Source organism: Lissotriton vulgaris, chromosome 7, assembly GCF_964263255.1.
Source record: "Lissotriton vulgaris chromosome 7, aLisVul1.2, whole genome shotgun sequence".
NCBI classification, from domain to species: Eukaryota; Metazoa; Chordata; class Amphibia; order Caudata; family Salamandridae; genus Lissotriton; species Lissotriton vulgaris.
Genome location: NC_141695.1, coordinates 1,744,042,599 through 1,744,068,047, shown reverse-complemented (window position 1 = coordinate 1,744,068,047; position 25,449 = coordinate 1,744,042,599). Strand labels below are relative to the sequence as shown.

The window sequence follows — 25,449 nt, the reverse complement described above, 5'->3', positions numbered from 1 at the left end:
TGCATAGTGTGGGGTTGTGTGCACAGTGTGTATACGGGGTGTGGGGGTTCAGTGCACTGTGAGTATGCAGGGTGTGGGGTTGTGTGCACTGTGTGTATGCAGAGTGTGGGGTTATGTACACTGTGTGTATGCAGAGTGTGGGGTTATGTGCACTGTGTGTTTGCAGGGTGTGGGGTTCAGTGCACTGTGAGTATGCGGGGTGTGGGATTCTGTGCACTGTGTATGCGGAGTGTGGGGTTGTGTGGCGTTTGTGTGCACAGTGTGTATGCGGGTGGTGGGGTTCAGTGCACCGCGAGTATGCAGGGTGTGGGGTTGTGTGCACTGTGTGTATGTGGGGTGTGGCGTTCGTGTGCACTGTGAGTATGCGGGATATTGGTGTGGGCGATGTACTCTTTCAAATAACTTCGCCAGCACTGTGGCTGTATTTTGTGCGACGTTTGCATTGTTTTTGAGCATAGAGTGTTGTGACTTCACATTGTTTTGTATTTCTAAATTTTAAATGAATGATTACAGGGAAGAGAAAATGAAATGCAAATAATATATAACAGACGTAACCTGTATTCATACCCATCGGCACTGAAGTACAATGAGTCAAAATCACCACACACCTAAGAAGGGCCCCATATATTATCAAACCGAAGTAAATTGTCATTTAGTTTATATGACATTTTCTCAAAATGAGCCACATCATACAAATCTGCAAGCCAGGAATTAAGCGCTGGTATAACATTAGTTCTCCAAAAACATAAAATATTGATTTTAGCTGGACCTAGTGCGTTGGAGAGCCATTTGAAGGTATTAATAAAGATATGTGGTATTTCAGAAGTATTGTGTAAGCGCGAGCTTTGTTTTGTGAGAGAGAAATTAAGAAAAGAATGTACCTTCAAATAGTCTTCAATCTAGATTCAAAATGTACGAATACTAGGACACGTCGGAGTTGGTTAAAAACCAAGTTTAAGGAATATGGAATACGCACCTGCCAGTGCCTATACTAGCTCATGGTGGCATCTTCTGGTCTTGCATGCACAACGAAGAGAGTAGTGCAGACACGCCTAAAGGCGCACCAGAGGTACCATTACTGAGGGCTGCTCTATCGTCTGCAGCATCCCCTAGTATGTGTAGGTAACACGTATCGGGTTTGCATCTAGAGATTAGGGGAAATCCTAGACACTTCATGAACATGGCAACCACGTGTACCCTCCAGCACAATTCTGAAATAAACCGGGTGTATCCAAAAGTCCCAGAGCCAATGAGCCAACGTCAAATCAAAACTACGGAAGATCAAACTCAGCATGGCAATGTCCAGGTGCAGCTTCTCCAACAGCTCCTCGCACAGCCTGTGAGGTGAGAGACACAAACTTCTAGTGCTCTGCTCTGTTCCCTCCTTACACAAGCCACCATCCTTCTCTGAGGCATCGGCTCCACACCTTTCTGACCACTCTCTGATCCCAGAAGGAGCAAAGCTGAATCCAGGCCGAGCAGTGCAGGCCTGGCAGTTATGGCTGGACTGTTCCCATTGGGGGCAGGGTCAAGACTGATTTGCATATGGCTGGGTCCAAACTGGAATGGCATGGTGAGCAAAGAAAAGATGGATTTAGGCCCAGATCTCTGTACTGGGGTGAATGCATGACATTGTTCTGCATTCTGTCCATCAGTAGTTCATTTTGCATTTGTCACCCCGAGTATGGGCTGCGAGAGCTGTGTGGGCTGCGAGAGCTGTGTGGGCTGCGAGAGCTGTGTGGGCTGCGAGAGCTGTTGGCAATGTAAATAACAATGTTGTTTGTTTATAAGTAAAAAAAAAAAAAGAAATGTCATGAGCAATGCCAATAGCTCTAACTTTTCCAAAGGCGAAACCATTGCATTGTAAATGCTTGTTGCATTTGTCACCCCGAGTGGGATGGGTATGCTCAGACGTGAGTCCCATGCACTCCACACCACTGGATTCAAGCAAGCCGGGCTGAAGACGGCTGGAATGCCAGAAACCGGTCCACGGAAGCTTGTTTCCGGTCCAGGGAAGGCATGGCTTGGCAGTTCGGGCTGGACTGTTCCCATGAGGCACAGGGTCAGACTGATTTGCATACGGCCATGTCTGAACTGGGGTGGTGTGGAGTGCAAAAAAACGATGGATTTGGGCCCAGATCTCTGTACTAGGGTGAATGTATGACATTGTTCTGGATTCTGTCCATCAACTGTGGTTTTTGCAACAATCTTAGCTGAGGCAGATTCTCCCAGGGTGAATATGCATCTTTCAATATGACTAATTGGCCACTTGATAATAGTACTGGACCAAGTAGGCATGATGCAGAGGAGGTTGAGACCCAACCAAGAAATGTAACTGGTCAGACTAGATCTAATAAAATGTTGATTTCTCTAGATGCTATTCATAAGTTAATATTTTACTCTGTCCCGTGTATTGCACTAGGGCCCGCACTGTGATCACAGGTATGATCACTTTTTGAAGCAATAGGAGTGTTTCTCCCTCTTCGTAACTTGCATTCACTGGTAAATACTGCATAACGTTTTACAAAGCATTTATTTCACTTACCTGTGCCGGGCTTGGTTCTAAAAATAACTTTATATTGTTATACAAACAAATTTGGTCTGAGTTCAGTGTGACAATTTGATGATTGAGTGTGCACAATAAATGCTTAACACTGCCCACTGATAAAACCTTACTGCTCGCCCACACTACCACAAATAGAGATTAAGATGCTATCTACTGTTATCTCTTCCTACCTTTGGGGTTCCACTGGACTCTGAGCACGCTATACCTCATTTCCGTGTAGCATATACAGAGCCAGCTTTCTACACTATGCTATCTAGATGCCAACGTTTTGAGTGACAGAATATAAATTTGAATCATGTCAGTACCTTTTCTTTTAGAGAGGAGTCTTTAAAACTCAACTTTCCAGAACACAATTTTGAATCCAAAGGCATTAATGCTTATTTTGCAATAACAATGATTTAATGCCACACAGTTCGAGGAGTTTATGTGCCTTAACGTGATTACGATGCAACTTTAAGAGGTTACATTCTTTCACTGTCTTGGGGAAGGTCAACTTCCTTCTGGAACGGTCATTCATATTTTGGCGGGAAGGTCCTTTATCAGCTTCACTTCTATGAGTTCAGGTTCCTGTTCAGCATATGTTTTAACTACACATTCATCCAATTAACATTATGCATCAGCTTACTGTTGATGGACCTTGAACACAAACATACCTTGCTGAAGGTGGAAGCCAATTAAAATCTAGTAGCTAATTGAGAAAAGACTGGGTTTGAATACTCAATTTCCCATTTTGACCAAACTGTTTCAAATTGTTTTTGAATTCTTGTGTGCCTTATTCACTTTGAGGGCTTCAAGCTGAACAAATAAGCATGTAGGTATGCAGAGGTGTGTTGAGCAAACATGGTACAAACTGCACAGCCATTCAGGCCCAATCAAAAATGATACGATATACCACGGTCTGCAAATCTTTAAGAGTTTAATGGTACAAAAGTAGGCTCATAGCAACTGACAGCCAAAGTACATTCTCTGCATGCCCAGTATACATTCAAATTAAGTATGCATATTGCAACCGCACTGCAGTCAGTATATTACACCGACTAAAGAACCAGCAGAGATGCACAATGTTCAATCCATTTCAATGTATAGACATCATGCTCTCTGCACACCAAGTATAGATGCCATGTCCTCACTGGAGGAGCATGCCAGCGCGTGGTATACGCTGTACGCCCTGTACACACACTCATCCTCAGATCCCTCTCTCATTTCTGGCGGACATTTGGGCCCTCATGAAGTTGATGAATGTGACAAACTCACAGCCGATTCTCAAGAGACCACACAGGCTAACGATTCCACTGACATCTGGCTCTGGATGTCATGGAATTCAATGACACGCACTGTTTCACCTTAGCAGCATTCCCAGAAGCTCGTAAACACCTTGTGATTACTGATACGAGTGCTCAAGAAGCTGAACAATGTGATCAGAGATGCCCTTTCCAACAACCCTAGACAGCCATGTACTCACTGCATGTCTTCCAGCCTCATCAGCAGCTGCTCTGCCAGCTGCTTCTCTTTGGAATCAGTGATGGTCTTGTCTTTGGTCTGATAGGACTCCAGCTCTGTCAGTTCCAGCTCCCCCGGGGTCATTCCTAGCACTCTCTTTGCCCTGTAAAGAGGGAGAAGGGAAAACAATGAAGACTGTGTACTGAGGTTGAGATGCCCATGCAATGTTATCAGACGCGGGCCAAGAGAAACCAGGGGAGCGCGCCAAGGCTGGTGAGGCAACGAGGCTGCAAGGACAGCTTCTGCAGCAGTGAGGGCCGCAGCTCAGACTGAGTTACCCCGGACAGTGAGAAACAAAGGACACTCAAAAGAACAATGACGAAGCAATGCTGAGTGTGAAGAACTCAGGGATTTGATAGCCCGGACAGTGAGAAACAAAGGGCACTCAAAAGAACAATGACAAAGCAATGCTGAGTGAGAACTACTCAGGGATTTGAGTATGTGTATTTAGAAAGTAATCTGAAAGCTATGAATTAAAGACCATAAAATAACTATCTATTTTAACCTAATAACTATTTTAAACGTTATTAGATGAAGCTAAATAAACATACAAGATGATCAGTTACAAGTCATAATATGAATGCAGTAAACACAATAAAAGCTTAAACATCATGATTTATACGTGAGTTATTGAATCAATATTATGATAGCAGCTTTGAAAGAGGAGTGAGGGACGTGAGGGTTAGAAAAACGTATAATAGTAAAGTATCATCACCACTGTTTAAATACCAAATGGCTATGTGACGAATAGATGCATTTGGGATTAAGTATGATGAAAATATATTCTAATATGTGCATTTATAAAGGTTTGGTAAACTTACTTGTTATTACATTTGAAATATTATTTATATGCTTCTTAGACAGAAAATGTGATAAAGGAATTTAAAACAGTTCTTTTTTGACCTAGTGAGGTATTATAAAAGCAACAAAAAATTGCTCAGTTTAACTGATGGATTTTCTTCTGCCAATGTAATATAATTCTTTTCCTTGAAATCTACTGTGTGTAATGCTCTTTCAACCAAAGGGAAGAAGATGGGAACTCAATGGGCTAATTCTAAGTGGAGAGAGAATATCACTTTTGGAGGAAATGTTGGGTTTGCCCTTCAGATTTGTTTATGTTACTTAATAAATAGCTCCTCAATGTAAGTTATTACATCTCACAAACTTTCCTTAGTGAGGTGACTGCAACTAGCCATGATACCGTCCTGGATGGAAATTGCATCTCCCAGGAGAGTAGTGGCTACAATGCTTGGACAATATTAAGATTTCAAAAAGGGGCCAGAGATGTTCTTTGAGGAATCACTCTCCCAAGGCCATCCTTGAAAGCTTTGACAACAGGTTTCTTGAACAGGGACAGATGTATGTTGCTCCTGCAGCTAAATGAAAACAAACAGAAGTTATTGCCAAGTTTGATTTTCGAAGGAGCAGTAAACAACAAATAATATTGTGCACTATTTGAAAATGGTCTGTTTTCCTGAGCAGGTCTGGCACATCTGAGCTGACCCGGATACAGAGTTACGAAGTCTCATATAAAATGCAGTTTTTCTAGCCGGTGGGACCAAATTTCCAGGAGCATCTCTTGTCATTGCTGTCTTGCCCAAGTAGTTGCAACCAGAATGGGGATCATGGATGTTTGCCTCATTCTCCTAATAACATATGGAATCAGAGGCACTAGAGCAAAAGTGTTCAGAAAATAAGTTATGTAACTGTTGTTCTCCTGTATTGGCATAGACTCACATGCTTGAATTACTCTTAGTCGTTGAAGTGGGAGTCACAAGGTACATTTAAAAGCAGTTTACTGACAACTTGTCTACCTTTTTTTCATGACAAGGCTGACAATATTTATTCTATGTTTACAAACACTAAGAACTCTGACAAGACACTGCCAGTACCAGATTCTCCGTGCAATGACCCCCAGTTAGATGTCTCGAACTGATTCAGAAATGATCATTCAAAAAGTTGGATCTAGTTTCACGGATGTTTGTCCTCCTCACACTTTGTGGCAAGTCGTTGACTCTATAAACTTGCAGATTAACTCGGTTTCATCTGTACTTACATTCTGGCTCTCTTCCCACAAGCTGGAAAATGGCACTGGTGTTGCCACTTATTAGAAAAAGCTAATCTGAACCCTCTAAGCCCTGGCAACTATACACCCATCTCGTTACTCCCTGCCTTAGGGAAAATGCCAGATTACTAGATTTCCCATAAAGATAACGTTACTTACCCAGTAAGCATCTGTTCTTGGCATGTAGTGCTGTAGATTCACATGCTTAGCATACTCCTGCCATCTAGTGTTGGGTTCGGATCTTTGCAAGTTGTTTTTCTTCGAAGAAGTTCTTCCAGTCACGAGGTAAGGTGACTCCTCCTTTCGGTAACAACGCGCATAGGCATCAACTCCATTGTTAGATTGTTTCGCCACAGAGGCTGAGCATGAAGTAAGTGAGTGAAGAATAGAGATGTCTATGCGTATGTATATAAAGTGAAAACTACAACAGCTAGAAGTGACCGAGGTGGTGGGTTGGCGCATGTAAATCTACAGCTCTGCATGCCAAGAACAGATGCTCACTGTGTAAGTAACATTATCTTTTCAAGGCAAGGCTGCTGTAGATCACATGCTTTGCATAGACTATAAAACAGTACACTCCAAAAGCGGTGGCTAACTAGAAGCTTTTGTAGTTGTATGAAAGTGTTTTGAGTATGGCCTGGCCTACATTGGCTTGCTGCCTTGCTAACATCTACACAATAGCGTTTGGTGAAGGAAGGCAGTTTAGACCTTGTTGCTGCCTTGCAGATGTCGGCTAGGGGAATATACCTTAAGAAGGCCATTGTAGCCCCTATTTTGAAAGGTGAGTGTGCTCTTGGGGTACTGTTAAAGTTCTCTTAGCTTTTGTATACCATGTTTTGATACATTAGACAATCCATCTAGAAATGCTTGATTGAGATATGGGATTGCCCTTGTGTGGTGGAGCAAAAGCAATGAATAGTTACTTTATTTTGCGAAAGTCTTTTGTTCTTTCTATATAATAAAGTAAAACTCTTCTATTAGCAAGGGTGTGTGGAGCTCGTTCTGCCTCTGAATCAGGTTGAGTAAAGAACACAGGCAACTTCACTGATTGACTTATGTTAAAAGAAGACACACTTTAGGTAGAAAGTTAGGGTTAGTACGAAGAACTACTTCAGAAACCATATCACTAGTTTGAGTTCTTTGGGGCATGGGTGTCTGATTTCTTCATGGCTCTGTGTGAGGAGACTGGAGGCGAGATGCAGCTTTTGGTGTATGTAGGAAAGTGAGTTTCTGTTGCAGTAACCCCCCACATTTTGCCAGACTACTGATGCACTTTAACTTGGTGTGCCCTGGGTCCCTGCAAATCAGGTCCCCGGGGCCTGCGTTCTTTCCCCAAAACAAACCCAATTGGCATCTCTGGCCACAGGTCAGCCCCTGGTAAATGGCATGACAGGGCACTGTGGTCAGAGTAGGCCTCTGAGGTCTGCAGCACTTATTGTGCCATCCTTAGAGGCCCTGTACCACTACACTCACACACTGCCTTTGCAGGCTGCGTATTTTGATGCAGAACAAAGTGAAGAGTCGACATGGCACACATCCCTGTGTGCCATGCCTACAACCCACTACCCTGACATAGATCAGTCACCCCTCTAGTTGGGTGCACTAAACCAGTGGTGAGGGTACAGGTACATGAGCCCTGTACCCCTACAGTACCCAGGTCCATTCCTTGGCACTGTAAGTGCAGTGCTGCCATTAAGAGTATATGGTGCTAGGAGGTTGTCATTACGAACTCCACAGCACGATAATGGCTACACTGAAAACTGAGAAGTTTGGTATCAAACCTCTCAGCACATTAAACCCACACTGATGCCATTGTGGGATTTAATGAAAAATGCACACAGAGGGCATCTCAGATATGCCCCGTGAAAACGAACCCACCTCTAGTAATGAGACTGAGTTGCTGCTTAGGCTGCTATTAATAGACATGTTTCTGGACCCCTGGGTCTGGAGCCTGCTGCTCTCGGGGGGCATGAAACAATGCACATCCTGGTACGAGGTGCCAAGTCTCCTCCCCAGGAAGGGCATGGTTAACGATGGCGAAGCTTCAAAGGCATGAGCTTCCCCAGATCACTTGCTACTTTCAGCAACTGGTTCCCACTGGTCCGGCCCCACACTTTGGGGGGGGGAAGAACTGGCGGGAAAAACAAGTGAGGAAGAGAGGTGTGCCCACCTCAGCTATCTCCACCCCTCAAGTGGGGGAGGCGAGGTGAAGCACAGCTCCGACTCCTGCCCATCTTGAGGATGGGGGACCCAACCAACCAGGAAAAGGCTCGTGTCCCCCGCCCACTGGAGGTGGCACAATAGGGGGTGTACCCACCCCGGGGAAGGGACCCATTGGTCCATGCCCTCTACCTACCTGTATCGCCCCGAAATCTAGTATTTAGGGGGCACCATGAACCTTGCTTCCTCAGATCCAGCAACAACAAGAACAAAAGAAGAAGGACCGAACAGCTGTGCAATCAGCTAACAAGAGGAAGACGCCCACTGACTTAGCCCCAGCCCTACCAGCCGAACTGCCCTCGAACCTGCTCCTGCGAAATCCCGGTGTGTCCTGCAGCCAGCAACCTCAAAAACCCTGGAGGACCCGCCTGCCTTCCCTTTCAAAGACTGTTTTTTCCAGGAACACCGGATTTGTTCAACTGGAACCTCTGGCAGCAGCAAGAGACCGCGAATCCAGCCCATTCTGCACCCGCCGAACCCAGTCCAAGCTGAAGTGGAAATAACACCACAAGAAGGTCACCTCGGCGATCCTGACCCGAGATCCGGCGACCCCTGACCTGCCTCAAGCCGACGCGTGCAGCCTAAATCCATAAGGCCCCCCCTATCCGCGACAAGGAGATGGTAAGAAGATACAACCCCAAAAGGCACCCCTGCACTCGACGCCCCACGGCCTTGTGTGCCCAACTGACGGTGGCACACCAACTCCTAACTTCCCAACTTACCCCTCCAAGTGGTGGTTGCACCCAGAAGTCCTTTGTCTCCCTGCCTGCAGTGCTTTTGCAAACTGGAGGTTCTCCATAGAAAACAGGGCACCCGATGTCGAAACAGCACTCTGCACCCGGCCGCACCAGTGCCGCTGAGGGTGCACCTTTTGTACTACTTTGTTTCCCCATTCACCCTGAGCTAAAGTCCAGGAGCTTTGCTCCCACAACCCAGTGGCCTGCTTGCCAGCAGCCACTAACCGGAGGCCCCCTATCCCCTTTTGGATAACATTGGGCCTCAACTGGAGGCATGGCCAACTGCATGGCCGGGTAGGACGTGCCTCTGCGTGGCTCCCGGAGAATCTGCTCTAGATCCGACAAAAATCGCTGTCTAAACCTAAATAAAGCCCCGGAATTAAGTATTGGACATGGGGCTGCATCTGCGGAGCCAAAACTGCTGAGAAAATTCTCCCAACAACAAGCTGCAATCCAGATTGAAACTTCACTGGCGCGAGACCCCTTTACCAAGATGGCGGCTAACGGCACTCCGTCGGCCTGAACATTGCAATATCCCGACACCGGAGCAAGCCGCACTGGGCGTTATCACCCACCCGGGATCCGAAATAAACCCTGGCGGGCGACGGAGGGATCCCGCGGCCCCCCTCCTTCTGAGACCAGAGATCGGGGACGCTGGAACCCCCGGCGATGGCCGAGACCGAGAGGGCGCCTGGCAGAGCCCTGATTCCCGGCTGCGGGCGATCCGAAGACCAAGAGGGAGTCGCAGAGGCGGGGGGCTGCGAGCCCGGTGACAAGGGAGTGGCCGGAAGGCGAGGGCGCCTGGAATACTTGGCGGTGAGCCTCCCTAGCTCGGCGATCGCGCACCACCGGTACTGCTGCGACCAGCTCGGTCAGAACTGGCAGTTGTGTCGGAGATCCCCCCTCACTGGGGACTACAGCAGTGTAAGTCGTGCCTGATGAGTGAGCGACCCCCCTCCCCCCAACCCCCGGACTGGACAGCACCCTGACCCCAGAACCCTGGGCCCGGAGGCGCGGCACCACGCCCGGGTAGGCCCGAGGTACGTGACCCCCCCAAATACAGCCTGAGGGACCCCGCTGACCCCACGATCCGTCACCACTGAGAGGCGGCCTGTTACGATAGCCGCGCTGGGCCCGGACTTCCGGAGGGCCTCCCATTGCCGCTAACTGTAGGAAAGTGGGCCTGCTGCGGACTGCGAGACTTGACCCCCCCTCCCCCCCCCCGGAGGGTGCAAGGGGGTCGCGCGGACTTCGACTTGGCCCCACAACTTCTCCGCCCACCCTGTCTCTCCATGCAAGGCTAGCCTGGGAGTGAATCGAGCGGGCCGCCTAAACATGCAAGGCTAGCCCGGGAGTGAATTGAGCGGGCCCCTTTTTCAAACTGTTTTGTCATCGAAAGGGCACACAGGGCCCTGTTAGTGAAACCACCGGAGGGAGCGCGACCACGACCGATTATTGCACGATTTCTAAATTTTGCAGACCGAGATCTCATCCTGAGAGAAGCACGAAAAAAGGGGGAACTTCGATTTGAGAACACTAATATTATGATCTTCCCAGATTACAGTCAAGATGTGCAAAAACAAAGACGCTCCTATGACTCAGTGAAAGCAAAGCTGCGAGACTTGCACATATCGTACATGCTGCTCTTCACCGCGAAATTAAAAGTCTTATTCAAGGGTAGGTCTCACTTCAACTGCCCGGAGAAGGCCTGGCAGTGGTTGGAGGAGAGACCCCTGCTACGGAAAGCTGAGGAGGAAGGTCGTAGAATCCGAAACGAAATGGTGGCTGCCAATTTCCGGAGGAGTCCGCCCAAGGCCCAAAGATCGCAGAATCCACGGACGAGAAGACACTCGCAGTTAACCCCATATCCGGATCATCCTACGGCGGGCCGAGGAGGCCGGAACAGGGCTGAGACTACAGAAGAGGATCCGGTGCCAGATCCAGGTTCAGCTGTCTGGCACACCAAACAGAGACGGAGACGAAGAATGAGGAAAGTAATCATATGTCGGACGTGGAGGAACAGACGGAACAATCTCTCCACCCTCTAGTCGCCGCAATCCGAGAGCTGGAACAAGGAGCGACTGGCAATTCGGATGAGGAAGACATTGAAAGACAAGATTCCCACTCCTGAGGAAATGTAGAGCTGAGATCCGAAACAGCAGTTCTTCGCTATGGGGACACGCAAGTTACAAGCACTTTTTCTTTTTCTGTGAACTCATACCATTATTTGTTGGTTAGTTGGCGCCTTTCATGGCCCGCACGGCACGGGTAGACCCGTCCCGCTGTTAGCTGGACAGTCGAGTCCCGAGTGACCTGGTGGGAACCTAAGTTAGGGCCCTAGAGATAAACTAGTTGGGGTTGCAAGTGGGAGTGCGACAGACCTTTGCCACCTGAAAGTCCTGTACGTAAATTTTTGTACGGATGGGATGGACGGGAGGGGAAGGTGGGGAGGGGGAGGTGGGGATGGGGGATTTTCAAACAGTTTGGTTGAAGGGAAGTTGGGAGGGAGGGGAGGGGAAACAGTTGGTTGATCACAGTCATGTACCTTGGTGCGACATTCTATACTCCTACACCAGGAACCGTCCACACTGCCTTGATTTCACCCTAGAATGGCAAGTGCATTAGTAACACAACCTGCAGAACACGGGAAACTCCGTATCCTGACATGGAATGTGAACGGATTTGGTAATAAGATGAAAAGAGGACTAGTAAATGCCTACCTTAAAAGAATAGGCCCGGATATAATTTTCCTACAGGAAACTCATCTTAAGGGTACCAACTGCTCTTTCATAGCCAGGGGACGTCATAAAGTTCTGGCGCACGCGGGGTACACAACTGATTCCAGAGGGGTAGCAATCATTATAAAGAACACCTCCCCGTTCTGTACCACGCGCACCTGTGTAGACCCTCTGGGGACCTGTGTAGGGGTTCAGGGGACATGGCGTAGACGCACATATACACTGGTATCAGTGTACGCACCGCCCAAACTGCAGGTGAACACACTTAGGACATTGGCTAACATACTTCACGACACTGCTGACACCATTCAAATAGTGGGTGGAGACTTCAATGATGTAATGGATAGAGAGATGGACCGATCCGGAGTGCCACCCACTAGGGGAAGCCAGACCCCCCTGACCCAGATGATTACTACTATAGGCCTCACTGATATCTGGAGGTGGCAGCACCCGGACCAATTGGCCTATTCGTTTTATTCGGCCGCACAAAGTATTCTCAAGAATGGACTACATATTCATGTCCAGACAGGTCTTGACCGTAGATGCTATAGTGGAATACAAGGCGAGGGGAATCTCCGATCACTCGCCGCTCCTGGTGACAGTGGGTCAGAATCGGGGTGCTGAAGGGGCCTCCTGGCGCCTCGCTGCATGGGACCTTAAAAATGCAACTGTGCATAGAGGTGTGAGAGCGGACGTGTGGGTATACATAGCTGAAAACGCGGGAACAGTTGACTCTGGGGTAACACTGTGGGAAGCCTTGAAACCAGTTATGAGAGACAGAATACAAAACAGACTGGGAGAGGAACGGAGGAAACTCCTGGGGGAAGTAGCTGCAGTTGAGCGGGACATAGTAGAATTGGAGAGAGAACATCTAGCTACGAGAAGTCTCGAGACCCTACGGAGATTGGTGGATGCACAGCGCCAATACAGGGAATTAGTAACTGATGAGGCAAAGACTCAGAACCTGGCCACCCTTCACCACCTATACGACGTTGGGGATAAGTCAGGCAAACTCCTGGCGTGGCTTAATAGAAAGGAACGGGCAGCGAGATGGGTGGAACATGTTAGAGATGCAGAAGGGGTGCTGGCTAGTACAGACCTACACATTGCAAAGACCTTTGCTACCCACTATGAACGCTTTTACACAGCCAAAGAATTAGGCATGTGCGAAGCTGCTCTTCAATATATGGAACAGATCGATCTTCCCTCGTTAGACCCTGAGGCCCTTAAGACGCTCGAGGCTGACATCACAGTGGAGGATATCTCTGTAGCCATTGCTAGACTAAGAGCCTTTGAAGACACCGGGGCCAAATGGTTTTCCGGCAGAATTTTTCAAGTGCACAGCAGACATTTTGGCTCCGCTCCTGAAAAACCTCTTCCTAGGAGCGTATCAAGAGGGGAGGCTCCCCACTGACCTCTCCATGGCGACAATCATACCAATTCATAAAGAGGGCAAACCACGGGAGGACTGCGCGTCCTACCGACCCATTTCCCTCCTAAATACTGAGGTGAAACTCCTCGCGACTGTCTTGGTGCTAATATTGAGATCGGTGATCCCGGACCTAATACATTTAGATCAAACCGGCTTCCTACCAGACAGGGCCACTAAGCTAAACCTTAGACGGACCCACAACTGGATGCAGGAGGTGAGAGATAGGGTGCCGCCACACTGGTTTCTCTCCCTTGACGCAGAGAAAGCCTTCGATGCCGTTCACTGGCCGTTTCTGGAAAGTGTCCTACAAAATTTGGATTTGGCCCTAAATTTCAGACTTGGGTCCGACTCCTCTACACCGCTCCACGAACTAAAGTGAAGGTGAATGGGAGACTGTCGCGTGAATTCCAGATCCAGAGAGGGACGCGGCAGGGCTGCCCTCTGTCACCCCTCCTATTCACACTTACCATCAAGATCCTGGCAGCTAGGGGCAGGCAAAATCCAAAGATCACTGGATTCAGTAGAACCGATACGGAACTTGCTCAAGAGAAGCTATCCCTCTACGCGGATGATGTACTCCTGTACATTACCAATCCGGAATCCACTGTTCCGGAGCTGTTCCTGGAACTGGAGTGCTATGGTAGATACTCCGGTTATACCATAAACTGGCATAAGTCGATCCTATATGACCCTAGGGGCAATGGCCGCTGGACGACTTTGCCAGGACAACTGATTACGACAACGGAGGGCTTTCAATATCTCGGGATTTACATCACCCTTGATAGGAAACTCTCGCTTCAGAAAAACATAGAGAGGATCATGCTGAACTCTACAGCTGACACGGAGCACTGGCGTCGAGCGGCCATGTACAAAATGATTATTCTCCCCAAATATTTATACACCCTACAGAACAAATACTATTTACTCCCAGACACGCTACTGAATAAAATCCACTCGGATCTCAGGGCCTTTCTGTGGCTTGGTAAACAGCCCAGAATAGCACTGACCACTCTCCAACGGCACCAATATAGTGGAGGAATCTCACTCCCTAATCTGGAAGCCTACTACTGGGCTGAACACATGACCCCAATTAATGAATGGCTACATGCCCAGGCAGACCATCCCACATATGCCTTAGAACGACATAAACTGTCCCCACACAATCTACTGTATTACTTATACGGAGGCTCTACATGAAAGCCTTTGCTTCCAGCGACTGTCATTACATTACGTGCATTGAACAAGGCCATGAAACGTACAGGCTGGGAGAAGACACCCACCCGGCAGACGCCAATATGGCACTGTAAGTGGCTGGCTGAACTTCATAAACTTAAAGGATTTAAAAGGTGGGACGACATTGGAATCTCCACAATAGGAGACGTGATTGCTAGGGGGGAATTAAAAACCTTTTAGGCCCTACAGTCAGAGTTTGGGCTCCAACACTCACAGCTCTTCAAATACTCGGCTACGCCACGCTTGGAGGGCACAGAACATACACTTATCGGGACTTCCAGAAAATGCACCATTAGAGGGTAGGCTCCTGCAAGAACAGATCCAAGGGAAGGCGGTCTCACTCACCTACAAAACCTTAACCAATAATGTGCTGGGGAATCTGGAGAAACTTAGAAAAACTTGGGAGGGTGAGGTGGGAGCACTTGATGACAGATTGGGACATAGTGCTAATGCATCCCCGTGAGGTTGCGATTAAGTCCAGGCTCCGCCTCATCCAGTACAACGTGCTTCACAGAACCTATTATGATAGGGTGAGACTCCACAAAATGGGGAAAATAAAAGGCACTAGATGCCTCAGATGCCACAGAGAAGACAGGGATTTTTATCACATAATATGGATGTGTGATGTGATACAAACCTATTGGAATCACGTTTTTAGGGAGCTAAGGGAGATATTGGAGGTACCGATTGCACAGGAGCCCAAGCTGGCTCTGCTGGGAATGACTAACGACGTGGACCTGCCACGCCCTCTCCTAATGTTCCTGGTTTTGGCCCTAGTAGTAGCAAAAAGAGACATTGCAAAACACTGGGGGTCACCGACCCCCCCGAGCTTGGAGGAGTGGAGAAGAGGGATGGGCCTTTATATGGCGGCCGAGAGAGTGACCTATAAATCTAGGGGATGTCCAAGGAAGTTTCGAAAGGTTTGGTCCAGGTGGAGACACTATCATGGTCTGGATGGGGGGCTGGGAGAGAGATCAACACATTAGCAACCTGCAAGTCTACACAGGCAACAGAGGGAGGGACTGGGTATGGTCGCAGAGAGTTACCTGTTTCTCGGATAAATGGACACTGCACTTGTATGAAATGAGACGTAACAGCAAAGTACGATTGTGGAGGGGCGACAGAGGGAGTAGGGGGTTTAATGTTGCAAATTACATGACTGTACTGTTGAGTTATTAACAAAATGCAAATAAAAATATTTTAAAAAAAATTAACATTGGGCCTCAACACTCTGCGCCCGGCCGCCCTAGTGCCGCTGAGGGTGCAACAGTGCATCACTGACCCTGGGGGACCCTTGAATCTAACTCCAGAACCTTAACTCCCAAAGTTGATTACTTCCCTGTGAACAGATAACCTATTTTTCCTCCATATGATAACAGACAATTTTCTTTCAAAACGTTTTTAAGTGTGGAGTTTTGAAATCTAAATATATTCTTTAAAAATCGCACAAATAACCAAAACGTATTTACTTAGCTGTTTGCAGGAAATGTCCCAGTGTTGAATATAGGTATCCAGCACTGAGTTAGCAAAGTAACATAAAAAGTAACTTACCTGTAATTTACTGAAAAAAGCCTATTCATTTCAATGTACTGTATTTGCTAAGTGTAGCAACCTACTGCATCCCTTGTAAATCAAACAAAGTACAATTTCTATTGCATTTTGAAACTGCTCTATATTCAGCAACTTATTACTGAAAAGTATATAATGCTTACCTGTGCCAGGCTTGCTTGGTTCTAAAAATAAACGACAGTATATATTTTTATACAAAAACAATTGACCTAGAGTTCAGTTTGTGAGTGTGTGAATTCATTTGCTGACTGAGTGTGTACATCAAATGCTTAACACTGTCCTCCGATACTGCCTTACTGCTCGACCAAGCTACCACAAATAAAGAGTAAGGTTCTATCTAACTTTATCTCTGCCAACCTCTGGGGTCACCTGGACTCTATACACACTATACCTCATTTTGGTGTAGTATATATAGAGCCAGTTTCCTACAGTGTGGAACTACTGACAGCTCCAACAGGGTTGTGAACCATGTGAGAGTTATTAGGATCAGTGGGAGGGGTGTTTGTCTGACCCTCCAAACTACTAGTGGAACGAGTGGGAGAGGCGGAAAAGCGTAGGCAAATATCCCTGACCAGTTCATCCATAGGGCATTGTCCTTGGATAGTGGGTGTGGGAACATGGAGGCGACGTTTTGGCATTTCGCGTTTTCTGCTGTTGCAAATAGGTCTATGTGAGGGAATCCCCATTGTTGAAAGTACAGTAGGAGAACCTGGGGATGAAGTTCCCACTCGTTGATTTGTAGTCTCTGTCTGCTTAGGAGATCGGCAATCTTAGATTGTTTACTCCTGGAAGGTGTTCGGCTAGGAGATAAATTCTGTGGTGTACTGCCCATTTCCAAATGTTTTGTGTAAGTGCGACAGTTGGAGAGAATGTGCCCCCCCTGTTTTTGCATGTACTACATTGCTGTCATGTCTGTGCGAACTAGGACAGCTTTGCCTATTAGATTAATTAGGAAGGCGTTGAGAACTATAAAGACTGCTAGTAGCTCTAATTAGGTTTATGTGGAGATCCTGTTGACTCCACAAGCCTTGTATTGTGTGATAATGTAGGTGAGCACCCCAACCAGTCATTGCTGAGTCTGTCGTTAGTATTGTCTGTGGAACCGGGTAGACGAAGGGCTGCCCTTAGGACATATTTAATGGGTTCCACCAGTGCAGAGAGCGATGGGTCCGGCCATCCCCCAACACTATATCAGTTGGACGACCCTGTGATTGGTTCCACTGATTCACTAAACATTGTTGAAGGGGACGCATGTGAAGCCTTGCATGAGGTATCATTTTTATGTAAGACACCATCATTCAAAGGAGTGCGTGAAAACTTTTGCTGGTAATAAGCAGTTGGCCTGAAACTGACTGAGAAGAGACTGAATGGATGGTAATTTGAATTTTTTGGAGACCCTTCTGGTAACTGTTGGCTTTGATGAGCCAATCGTCCAGATATGGAAAGACATAGATCAGCTGTCTTCTCAGATGGGCTGCACCTACTGCCAGGCATTTGGTAAACACTCTGGGAGCAGTGGTGACTCCAAACGGTAGTACTTTGAATTGGTAGTGCTGTCCCGCTATCGCAAAACAGATATTTGCGATGAGTGGGGTGAATTGGAATATGGAAATATGCGTCTTTTAAGTCAAGAGTAGCCATAAAATTGCCTTGTGGTAGAAGCCCTTGCTGAAGTGTCACCATCTGCAAATGATCTGACAGTATGTACTGATTGAGTTCTACAATAGTCCTCAAAGAGCCGTCCTTTTTGAGAATGAGAAAATACAGAGAGTAAATCCCTGACCCGTGATATTTTAGTGGGATTGGTATTATGTCTTCTTTGAGCAGTAGAGACTGAACATCCTGTTTTTGTAGGTATATATCTTCTGGTGACATTTTGTGAACACGATGTGGAATGTTTGGAGGATTGTTGAGAAGCTCCAGGCAATAATCACTTAGGATAATTCCTAACACTCATTTGTCTGTTGCTATTGACGTCCCGGCAGGTGTTGAATGATCGGGGGTGGTGATAGGTAAGTCACTGTTTACTGGAGTGGGAGTTACGTGAAGCGGAACCTCAGACTCTGCCTGTACCGTGGTTTCCTCTATATCCCCCTCTGAAGAAACCTCTTGTTGAGAACGATTGATTGTTTCCTTTACACAAGGAAGTATTGGTATCCAAAGATGTCTTTTTGGAGCCACCACAGTAAAAGGAGCGAAGAAAAGAACCACGGTTAGAAGGAGACTGTAATGCTCCCATAGATTTGGCTACCTCAGTATCTTTTTTCATCTTTTCTAAGGCCTGATCTACTTCAGGTCCAAATAGGTGTGGCTTATCAAATAGAGTATTTAGAATACACAGTTGAACTTCTGGTTTGGAACTAGAAATTCTTACCCAAGCAGGTCTCCGGAGTAACATACAGGTGTTAATTTCTCTGGCTGCAGTGTCAGCCGCATCTAAGGCACATCTAATTGATGAATTAGATATGAGCTTCCCTTCTTGCACTAAATCTTGTGCTTTAGCCTTGTGTTCATCTGGGAGATATTGGAGCAATTGCTCTATTTCATCCATTTCATCCCTGTGAGCTCTATCGTATCTGAATAAAAGGGATCGGGTTTTAGCAATTCGCCAGTGATTTGCAGATGGGCAGGTAATCTCTTACTAGAAGCATCTAGAAGCTTAGATTCTTTGTCTGGAGGGGGAGCATCTCCAAAGGTTTGTAAATTAGCGCTTTTACGGGCGTTAGAAACCACTACAGAGTCTAAAGGCAACTGTCCTTTAATGTATACTGGATCAGATGAGCTGGTTTGTACTTTTTGTCTACTCGCGGAGTGAAAATTCGAGCTCTAACAGGATCTTTAAAAAGAGAGCTAAGCATAAACATACTTAAACAATGTGCATGAAAACTGCACATGTGCTAAGCAGGTGAGCAAAGGATACTCACATGGAGGTCAGGAGGAGGATCTCCTCCTGACGTTTATACTTAGCTCTCTGAAACACCCTCCTTTGTCCTTTTCAGACTGTCAACACCCACCCCCATTGTCTTGATAAAGACCCAACGCGACCACCAACTGGGGCGCATTAGGGTCGAAACGTCGACGCTCACCTATGGTCCAGAAACTCCAGGATCTTTGAAATGAATGCTATGATTCCCTGGATGTGAAATATATTCTGGCCAATTATACCCCTGTACATAATTGTATATATGTATATAATTTTTTATCTCACTGCATATTGCTTCATGCACCAAGCACTTGTCACCAATTGTCACAATTCTTTCACTTATGTTTGATTGTCATAATGTAACATGATTGAATTGCAATATAAATTCATTGCAAACTACCCCTTGGCTTTAAGAGATTGATTTTGCTTGAGGATTCATTATCTCATTGCATAGGTGTCTCAGAGAGTTTTCATACGTTTGTTTTGCATTAATTAGCATTTTCAAAGTGATGTGCCTTACCCAACAGAACCACCTTTGTATTTAACCACTATCACCCAGGTTCTGAGGGACACAGGGTTACCCCTTTTTCTTTAAACTACTTTATTCATTGATGGGTTTGAATCAGAATAACCAGCTATTAAGCAAAACACTATCATGATCATGCAGACAATATTGTGGACGGTGGGATAATAACAATAACTAAAGGCTCACCTAATTGGCATAGATGACTATGCACTGCTGCATCCCTCTGTACTGTTGAATCCAGACAGTAGTGTTGGGTAAATGTGAGTCTATCCTTCCAAGTTGTCACTCTACAAATGTCCTGAAGAGAGACACCAGTGGAGAGCAATTGACATTGACACATCTTGTAGAGGGATCTCGTACCTTGGCTGAAAGAGTGTTTCCAGTCTTCAGATGATAAAAATGGATAGCACCAGCAATCCAACTAGAAATACTTTGGTTGGAAAGCAGATTTTCTTTTTGAGATTTACCATAAGCGACTAGCAACTGATCGGATTTCCTAAATTGATGTGTATGGTTAAAATAGAATTTAAGACATTTTAAACTTCTATTGTGTGTAGTGTTCTTTCTGTTATGTTCTGCTGACTTGGAAAGAATCTTCTGAGTACGATAGGCTCATTAAGATGAAAGTCTGTCTGAACTTTTGGAATTTATTTGGTATGTGATATCACTCTGTCTTCTCTGAATTGCAAAAAGGGTTCTTTAACTGTGAACGCCTGAATTTTGCTTATTTTCTTTGCAGATGTCAAGTCTAGTGATATTGCCACTTTCTACGAGGGACATTTTAGATTAGTTCTGTGAATGAGTTCAAATGCAGCCTTCATAAGGACCAAATTAATCTGCCAAGATGGAGGAGGTTGCTTTACTGGAGAAATGATTCGGAGAAGCCTTTAAAGAAACTTTTTGATAAGTATATTTGACCATAGAGATGATGAACCAGATCTCCTAACGCACAAGTTACTACTTGTGTAACGATATATCTGTAAGAGACATTAGTTAGTGATAGATTCCTTACCTTAGAATATCCCCAGGCGTCAGACTGGATCCGGAAATTTTTGCGTAGCAATACCCCTGCGCGCTGTTAGGCGTCGTCTGCGGCTCCGCGTCCGTCGTCGGCGTCGTGAGCGCCGGGATGACGTCATCGGAGTATATAGACGGCGCCCATGCGCGCTGACGTCAGTTCTGATAACACAGCTTTTCCGCGCCAGATACGCAGAGCCATGATAGAACTAACACTGGTGCCATGAAACTAGGGCCCTGAAAGGGGGATGACCCTAACCCTAAATATCGGTTCGCAGAACGGGGAGGATGGGAGGGCGGTAAGGAATCTATCACTAACTAATGTCTCTTACAGATATATCGTTACACAAGTAGTAACTTGTGCATCTGAAAGAGACACGTTAGTGATAGATTCCTTACCTTAGAATAGATACCCCAGCAATACCAACCCCGTGGTGGTGGGTCTGCGAACCAATATCACACCAGAAAGTCCTGGAGGACGGAACGGCCAAAGAAGCCATCCCTCCGGACTTGGCTGTCCAGGCAGTAGTGTCTTGCGAACGTGTGCAGCGAGGCCCACGTGGCTGCCTGACAGATGTCCTGCAGGGGGACACCGCGGCCCAGGGCAGTTGTCGTTGCCGTGGCCCGAGTGGAGTGAGCCCGCAATCCAGCCGGGGGCTCCTTCCTCGCCATGGAGTAGCATGCTTGGATGCACAAGATGATCCACCTGGAGATGGTCCTCTTGTGTACAGCCTTTCCCTTCTTCGCGCCCACGTAACCAACGAAGAGTTGGTCATCCACCCGGAATTGGCGAGTGCGGTCCAGGTAGTAGGAGAGCGCACGTTTTGGATCCAGACGGTGGAGCCTCTCCTCCTCTTTCGAGGGATGCGGAGGCGGAAAGAAGGTGGGCAAGGTGATGGACTGCCCGATGTGGAAGGCCGAGACAACCTTGGGCAGAAAGGAAGGTCGTGTACGCAACACCACCTTATCAGGGTGAACCGACAGGAAAGGCGGAGAAGAAGAAAGAGCCTGGAGCTCACTCACCCTCCTGGCAGAGGTGATGGCAACCAGGAAGGCCGTCTTCAGCGTAAGGAGGCGAAGAGGACAGTTATGAAGTGGCTCAAAGGGAGCACACATCAGATAGGTGAGAACAAGGTTCAAGTCCCACTGAGGCATCACGAAGGGAACAGGAGGGAACATGTGCGTGATGCCCTTCAGAAATCTACTCACTATAGGGGACTTGAACAAAGAAGGCTGATCAGGTAGCCTCAAGAAGGCTGAAAGAGCAGAGAGATACCCTTTAAGAGTGCCCAGAGCAGAGCCCTGCTGGGCAAGGGAAAGAAGAAAGAGCAGCACTTCCGAAAGGGGTGCAGAGAGGGGATCCACAGCCTTTGCTGCGCACCATGCCACAAATCTATTCCACCGGCAGGCGTATACCGACTTAGTGGAGGGACGCCTGGCTGCCAGAATGATGTCACAGACTTCGGGAGGCAAGTCAAATGGCCTCAACTGCCGCCGCTCAATCTCCAAGCTTGTAGGTGGAGACTGGACAGGTTCGGGTGCAGGACCGTCCCCTGCTGCTGCGACAGAAGGTCCTCCCGAAGAGGCAGACGAATCGGGGGATCGACTGACATGCTGAGTAGCTCGGGATACCAGTATCTTCGAGCCCAGTCCGGAGCCACAAGGATAACTTGGGCCCGGTCGCGCTTGATCTTCTTCAGCACTCTGGGCAGAAGTGGTATAGGCGGAAAGGCGTACAACAGGCCGCAGCTCCACTCGCGACGAAAAGCGTCTCCGAGCGAGTGCCGCCTTGGAAACTCCAACGCGCAGAACTGCTGACATTGCGCGTTCTCTTCTGTGGCGAATAGATCTAACCAAGGCTCTCCCCATCGTCGAAAGAGACCTTGCGCCACGTCCGAGTTCAGACGCCATTCGTGATCCATCATGCACCGGCGGCTGAGTTCGTCCGCCCTGGCATTCAGAGAACCTGCCAGGTGTTGAACCACCAGAGTCACGCCCTGATGTTCCAGCCACTGCCAGAGGCGCAGAGCCTCCTGGCAAAGGGTCCACGACCCCACACCGCCCTGTTTGTTGCAGTACCACATGGCGGTGGTGTTGTCGGTGAACACTTGCACCACGCTCCCCCTGACAGAGGGGAGGAATGCCTTCAGTGCAAGACGAATCGCCCGCAGCTCCAGAAGGTTGATGTGGAGCCGGGACTCCGCCGGAGACCAGAGGCCTCTGATCTCCGCCTCTCCCATGTGGCCTCCCCAGCCCTGGAGGGACGCGTCCGTCACAACTACGTGCTCCGGCTGGGGTAGAGAGAGGGGTCTGCCACTGACCCAGTCGCGGTCCGTGAGCCACCACTGCAGTTGCTTCGCAGTGCCCTCCGAGATCAGGACATGATCGGACAGGTTGCCCTGATGCTGGGCCCACTGAAACTTCAGGTCCCACTGCAGAGCCCGCATCCGCCACCTGGCGTGACGCACCAGAAGGATGCAGGAGGCCATCAGTCCCAGAAGCCGCAGCGTCAACCTGACCGAGACCCGGGATAACGGCCCGAAGACAGGAATCAGAGCCTGAATATCCCGAACCCGCTGCTCGGGTGGGTAAACCCGAAACTGCGCCGAGTCGAGAACCGCTCCGATGAAAAGGAGCTTCTGAGAGGGACACAGGTGTGACTTCGGCACATTGATGGAGAACCCCAGCAAGTGCAGGAGGTCGGCCGTAGTCTGGAGGTGGCTGACGACTGTCTGGGGCGAGCCCGCCTTCAACAACCAGTCGTCGAGGTAGGGGAAGACTGACACCCCTTGCCTGCGCAGATGGGCTGCGACCACCGCCATCACCTTCGTGAACACCCGTGGGGCGCTGGTAAGGCCGAAGGGGAGCACGGTAAACTGAAAGTGCTCGTGGCCTACCGTGAACCGCAGGTAACGCCGGTGGGCCGGCAGGACGGGGATGTGGAAATAGGCGTCCTGCAAGTCCAACGCTACCATCCAGTCTCCTGGGTCCAGGGCAGCCAGGACCTGAGCCAAGGTGAGCATCTTGAACTTCTCCGTACGGAGGAAGCCGTTCACGTTCCGCAGATCCAAGATAGGGCGTAGGCCCCCTTTGCCCTTCTTGGGTACCAGAAAGTAGTGGGAGTAACAGCCACGTCCTACTTCTGGCCCAGGAACGCGCTCGATGGCCCTCTTGGCCAAGAGGGCCGAAACTTCCTCTTGCAGAAGTCGCAAGTGATCCCCCGACACACGGTGGCATTGAGGTGGCATGGATGGAGGGGAAGACTCGAAGGGGAGGGAGAAACCCCTTCGGACAATTTGCAGCACCCACCTGTCCGAAGTGACTGTATGCCAGTGGGAGAGGTGATGGCGAACCCTGCCTCCCACAGGCGTCACATGGGCCTGAAAACTCGGACTAGGAAGGTTTTGAGGCGGGGGCTGCTGAGGGAGGTGTGGACTGGCCTCGCCGCTGGCCCCGACCACCGCCACGGCGGTTCCCACGGCCGCCACCGCGTTGCTGAACATTCTGCGGCGCGTGGCTGGCGGTCCGTGGTGGGGCGCCCCTTCCGTGGCCACGAAAGGAGCGAAAGGCACCCGATTGCTGGCGTGGGGCCGCAAGGCCCAAGGACTCGGCCGTGGCCCTGGAGTCCTTAAAACGCTCCAGCGCATGGTCTGCCTTGTCGCCGAAGAGGCGACGGCCATCAAACGGCATGTCCATGAGAGTGGCCTGGACATCGGCCGAGAAATTGGCGGACCGCAACCAGGCGTGGCGTCGAACCGCCACCGTCGTTGCCATCGCCCTGCCCAGTGAGTCCGTGGTATCCAGCCCACACCGGATGGAAAATCGTGCCGCATCTCGGCCGTCCGCAAGGGTTTGGCTGAGTTTAGCCCTGACCTCCTCAGAGCATTGTGGCAGCACCTCCGCAACCGTGTCCCACAGAGTGTGGGTATAGCGGCCCAAGAGACAGTTGGTGTTCACTGACCGGAGCCCTAGGCTCACAGACGAGAAGACCTTCTTCCCGAACTGCTCATATCTCTTGGATTCCCGATCGGGCGGGGCCGTCGGGAATGCGGTCTGGGAAGTGGAGGCCTGGATGACCAGGCTCTCGGGGGTGGGGTGGGTGGACAAAAAGCAAGGGTCGCCCGGTGCCGGGCGGTAGCGTCTGGCCACGTTCCTATCCACAGGGGGACCTGTGGCGGGCTTGGACCAAGTGCCCAGCAGAACGTCACACAAGGCCTCATTGAACGGCAGAAGGGGCTCCGCGGAGCCGGACTGCTGTTTGAGCACCTCAGTGAGGAGATTAGTCCTCACGGCCGCGACGGGGAGCTCAAGGTTTAGGGCCTTAGCTGCCTTCGTCAACACTACACTGTAAGCAGAACCCGCCTCCGAAGCCACAGTCGGGGGCGATGTAAATCCAGTGTCTGGCGAAGTGTCAATACCACTGGCCTCCCCAAGCTCATATGTCCAGTCCTGATGTGACTGGCAATCACGTGCCAGAGGGTCCTCGGACCCCTCCCATTGCTCCTCGTCACCCAGCTCCTGGAGACCAGGATGAACAGCCAGGGCCTCCTCGTGGAGATAGAATTCTCCGACGGCCGACGGAATCGGCGCCCAGCGGCGCCCCTCCGACGCCTGAGGCGGACCGTAGGAAGCATTGGGGTCGGCAACCACTACGGCTACCGGGGACGACACCTGAAGGGACGGCGCCGGTGAGGTCGTAAGGTCGACCGGCGAGGTCCCGGATCCGGAGCCGGATCCAGCGAGGTCGCGCGGCGCCGGGACCGAAGTCGCCAGCGGCGCCGGGCCCGAAGTACCCGACGTCGTCGGGGCCGAAGCGCCCGACCCGGAAGGACCTCCAGACGGAGCCGATCGGCCCGAAGGCGCCACGGGAACCGACTGAGGAGGGAGGGCCCTCATGGCCATGAGGTACCTCTCGACCTCCTC

At 49.1% G+C, this 25,449-nt stretch overlaps 1 protein-coding gene across 7 annotated transcripts in view; it reads right to left on the bottom strand.

The window, feature by feature from the left end:
• ARHGEF1 (Rho guanine nucleotide exchange factor 1) overlaps positions 1-25,449 on the bottom strand; it is a 520,185-nt gene that overhangs the window by 210,875 nt on the left and 283,861 nt on the right. For all 7 annotated transcript variants that reach the window (XM_086933027.1, XM_086933031.1, XM_086933029.1 and 4 more), the window contains exon 8: positions 4,029-4,169. In XM_086933027.1, coding sequence (XP_086789153.1) covers positions 4,029-4,169 — 141 coding nt within the window. The remainder of the gene's footprint in view (positions 1-4,028; positions 4,170-25,449) is intronic.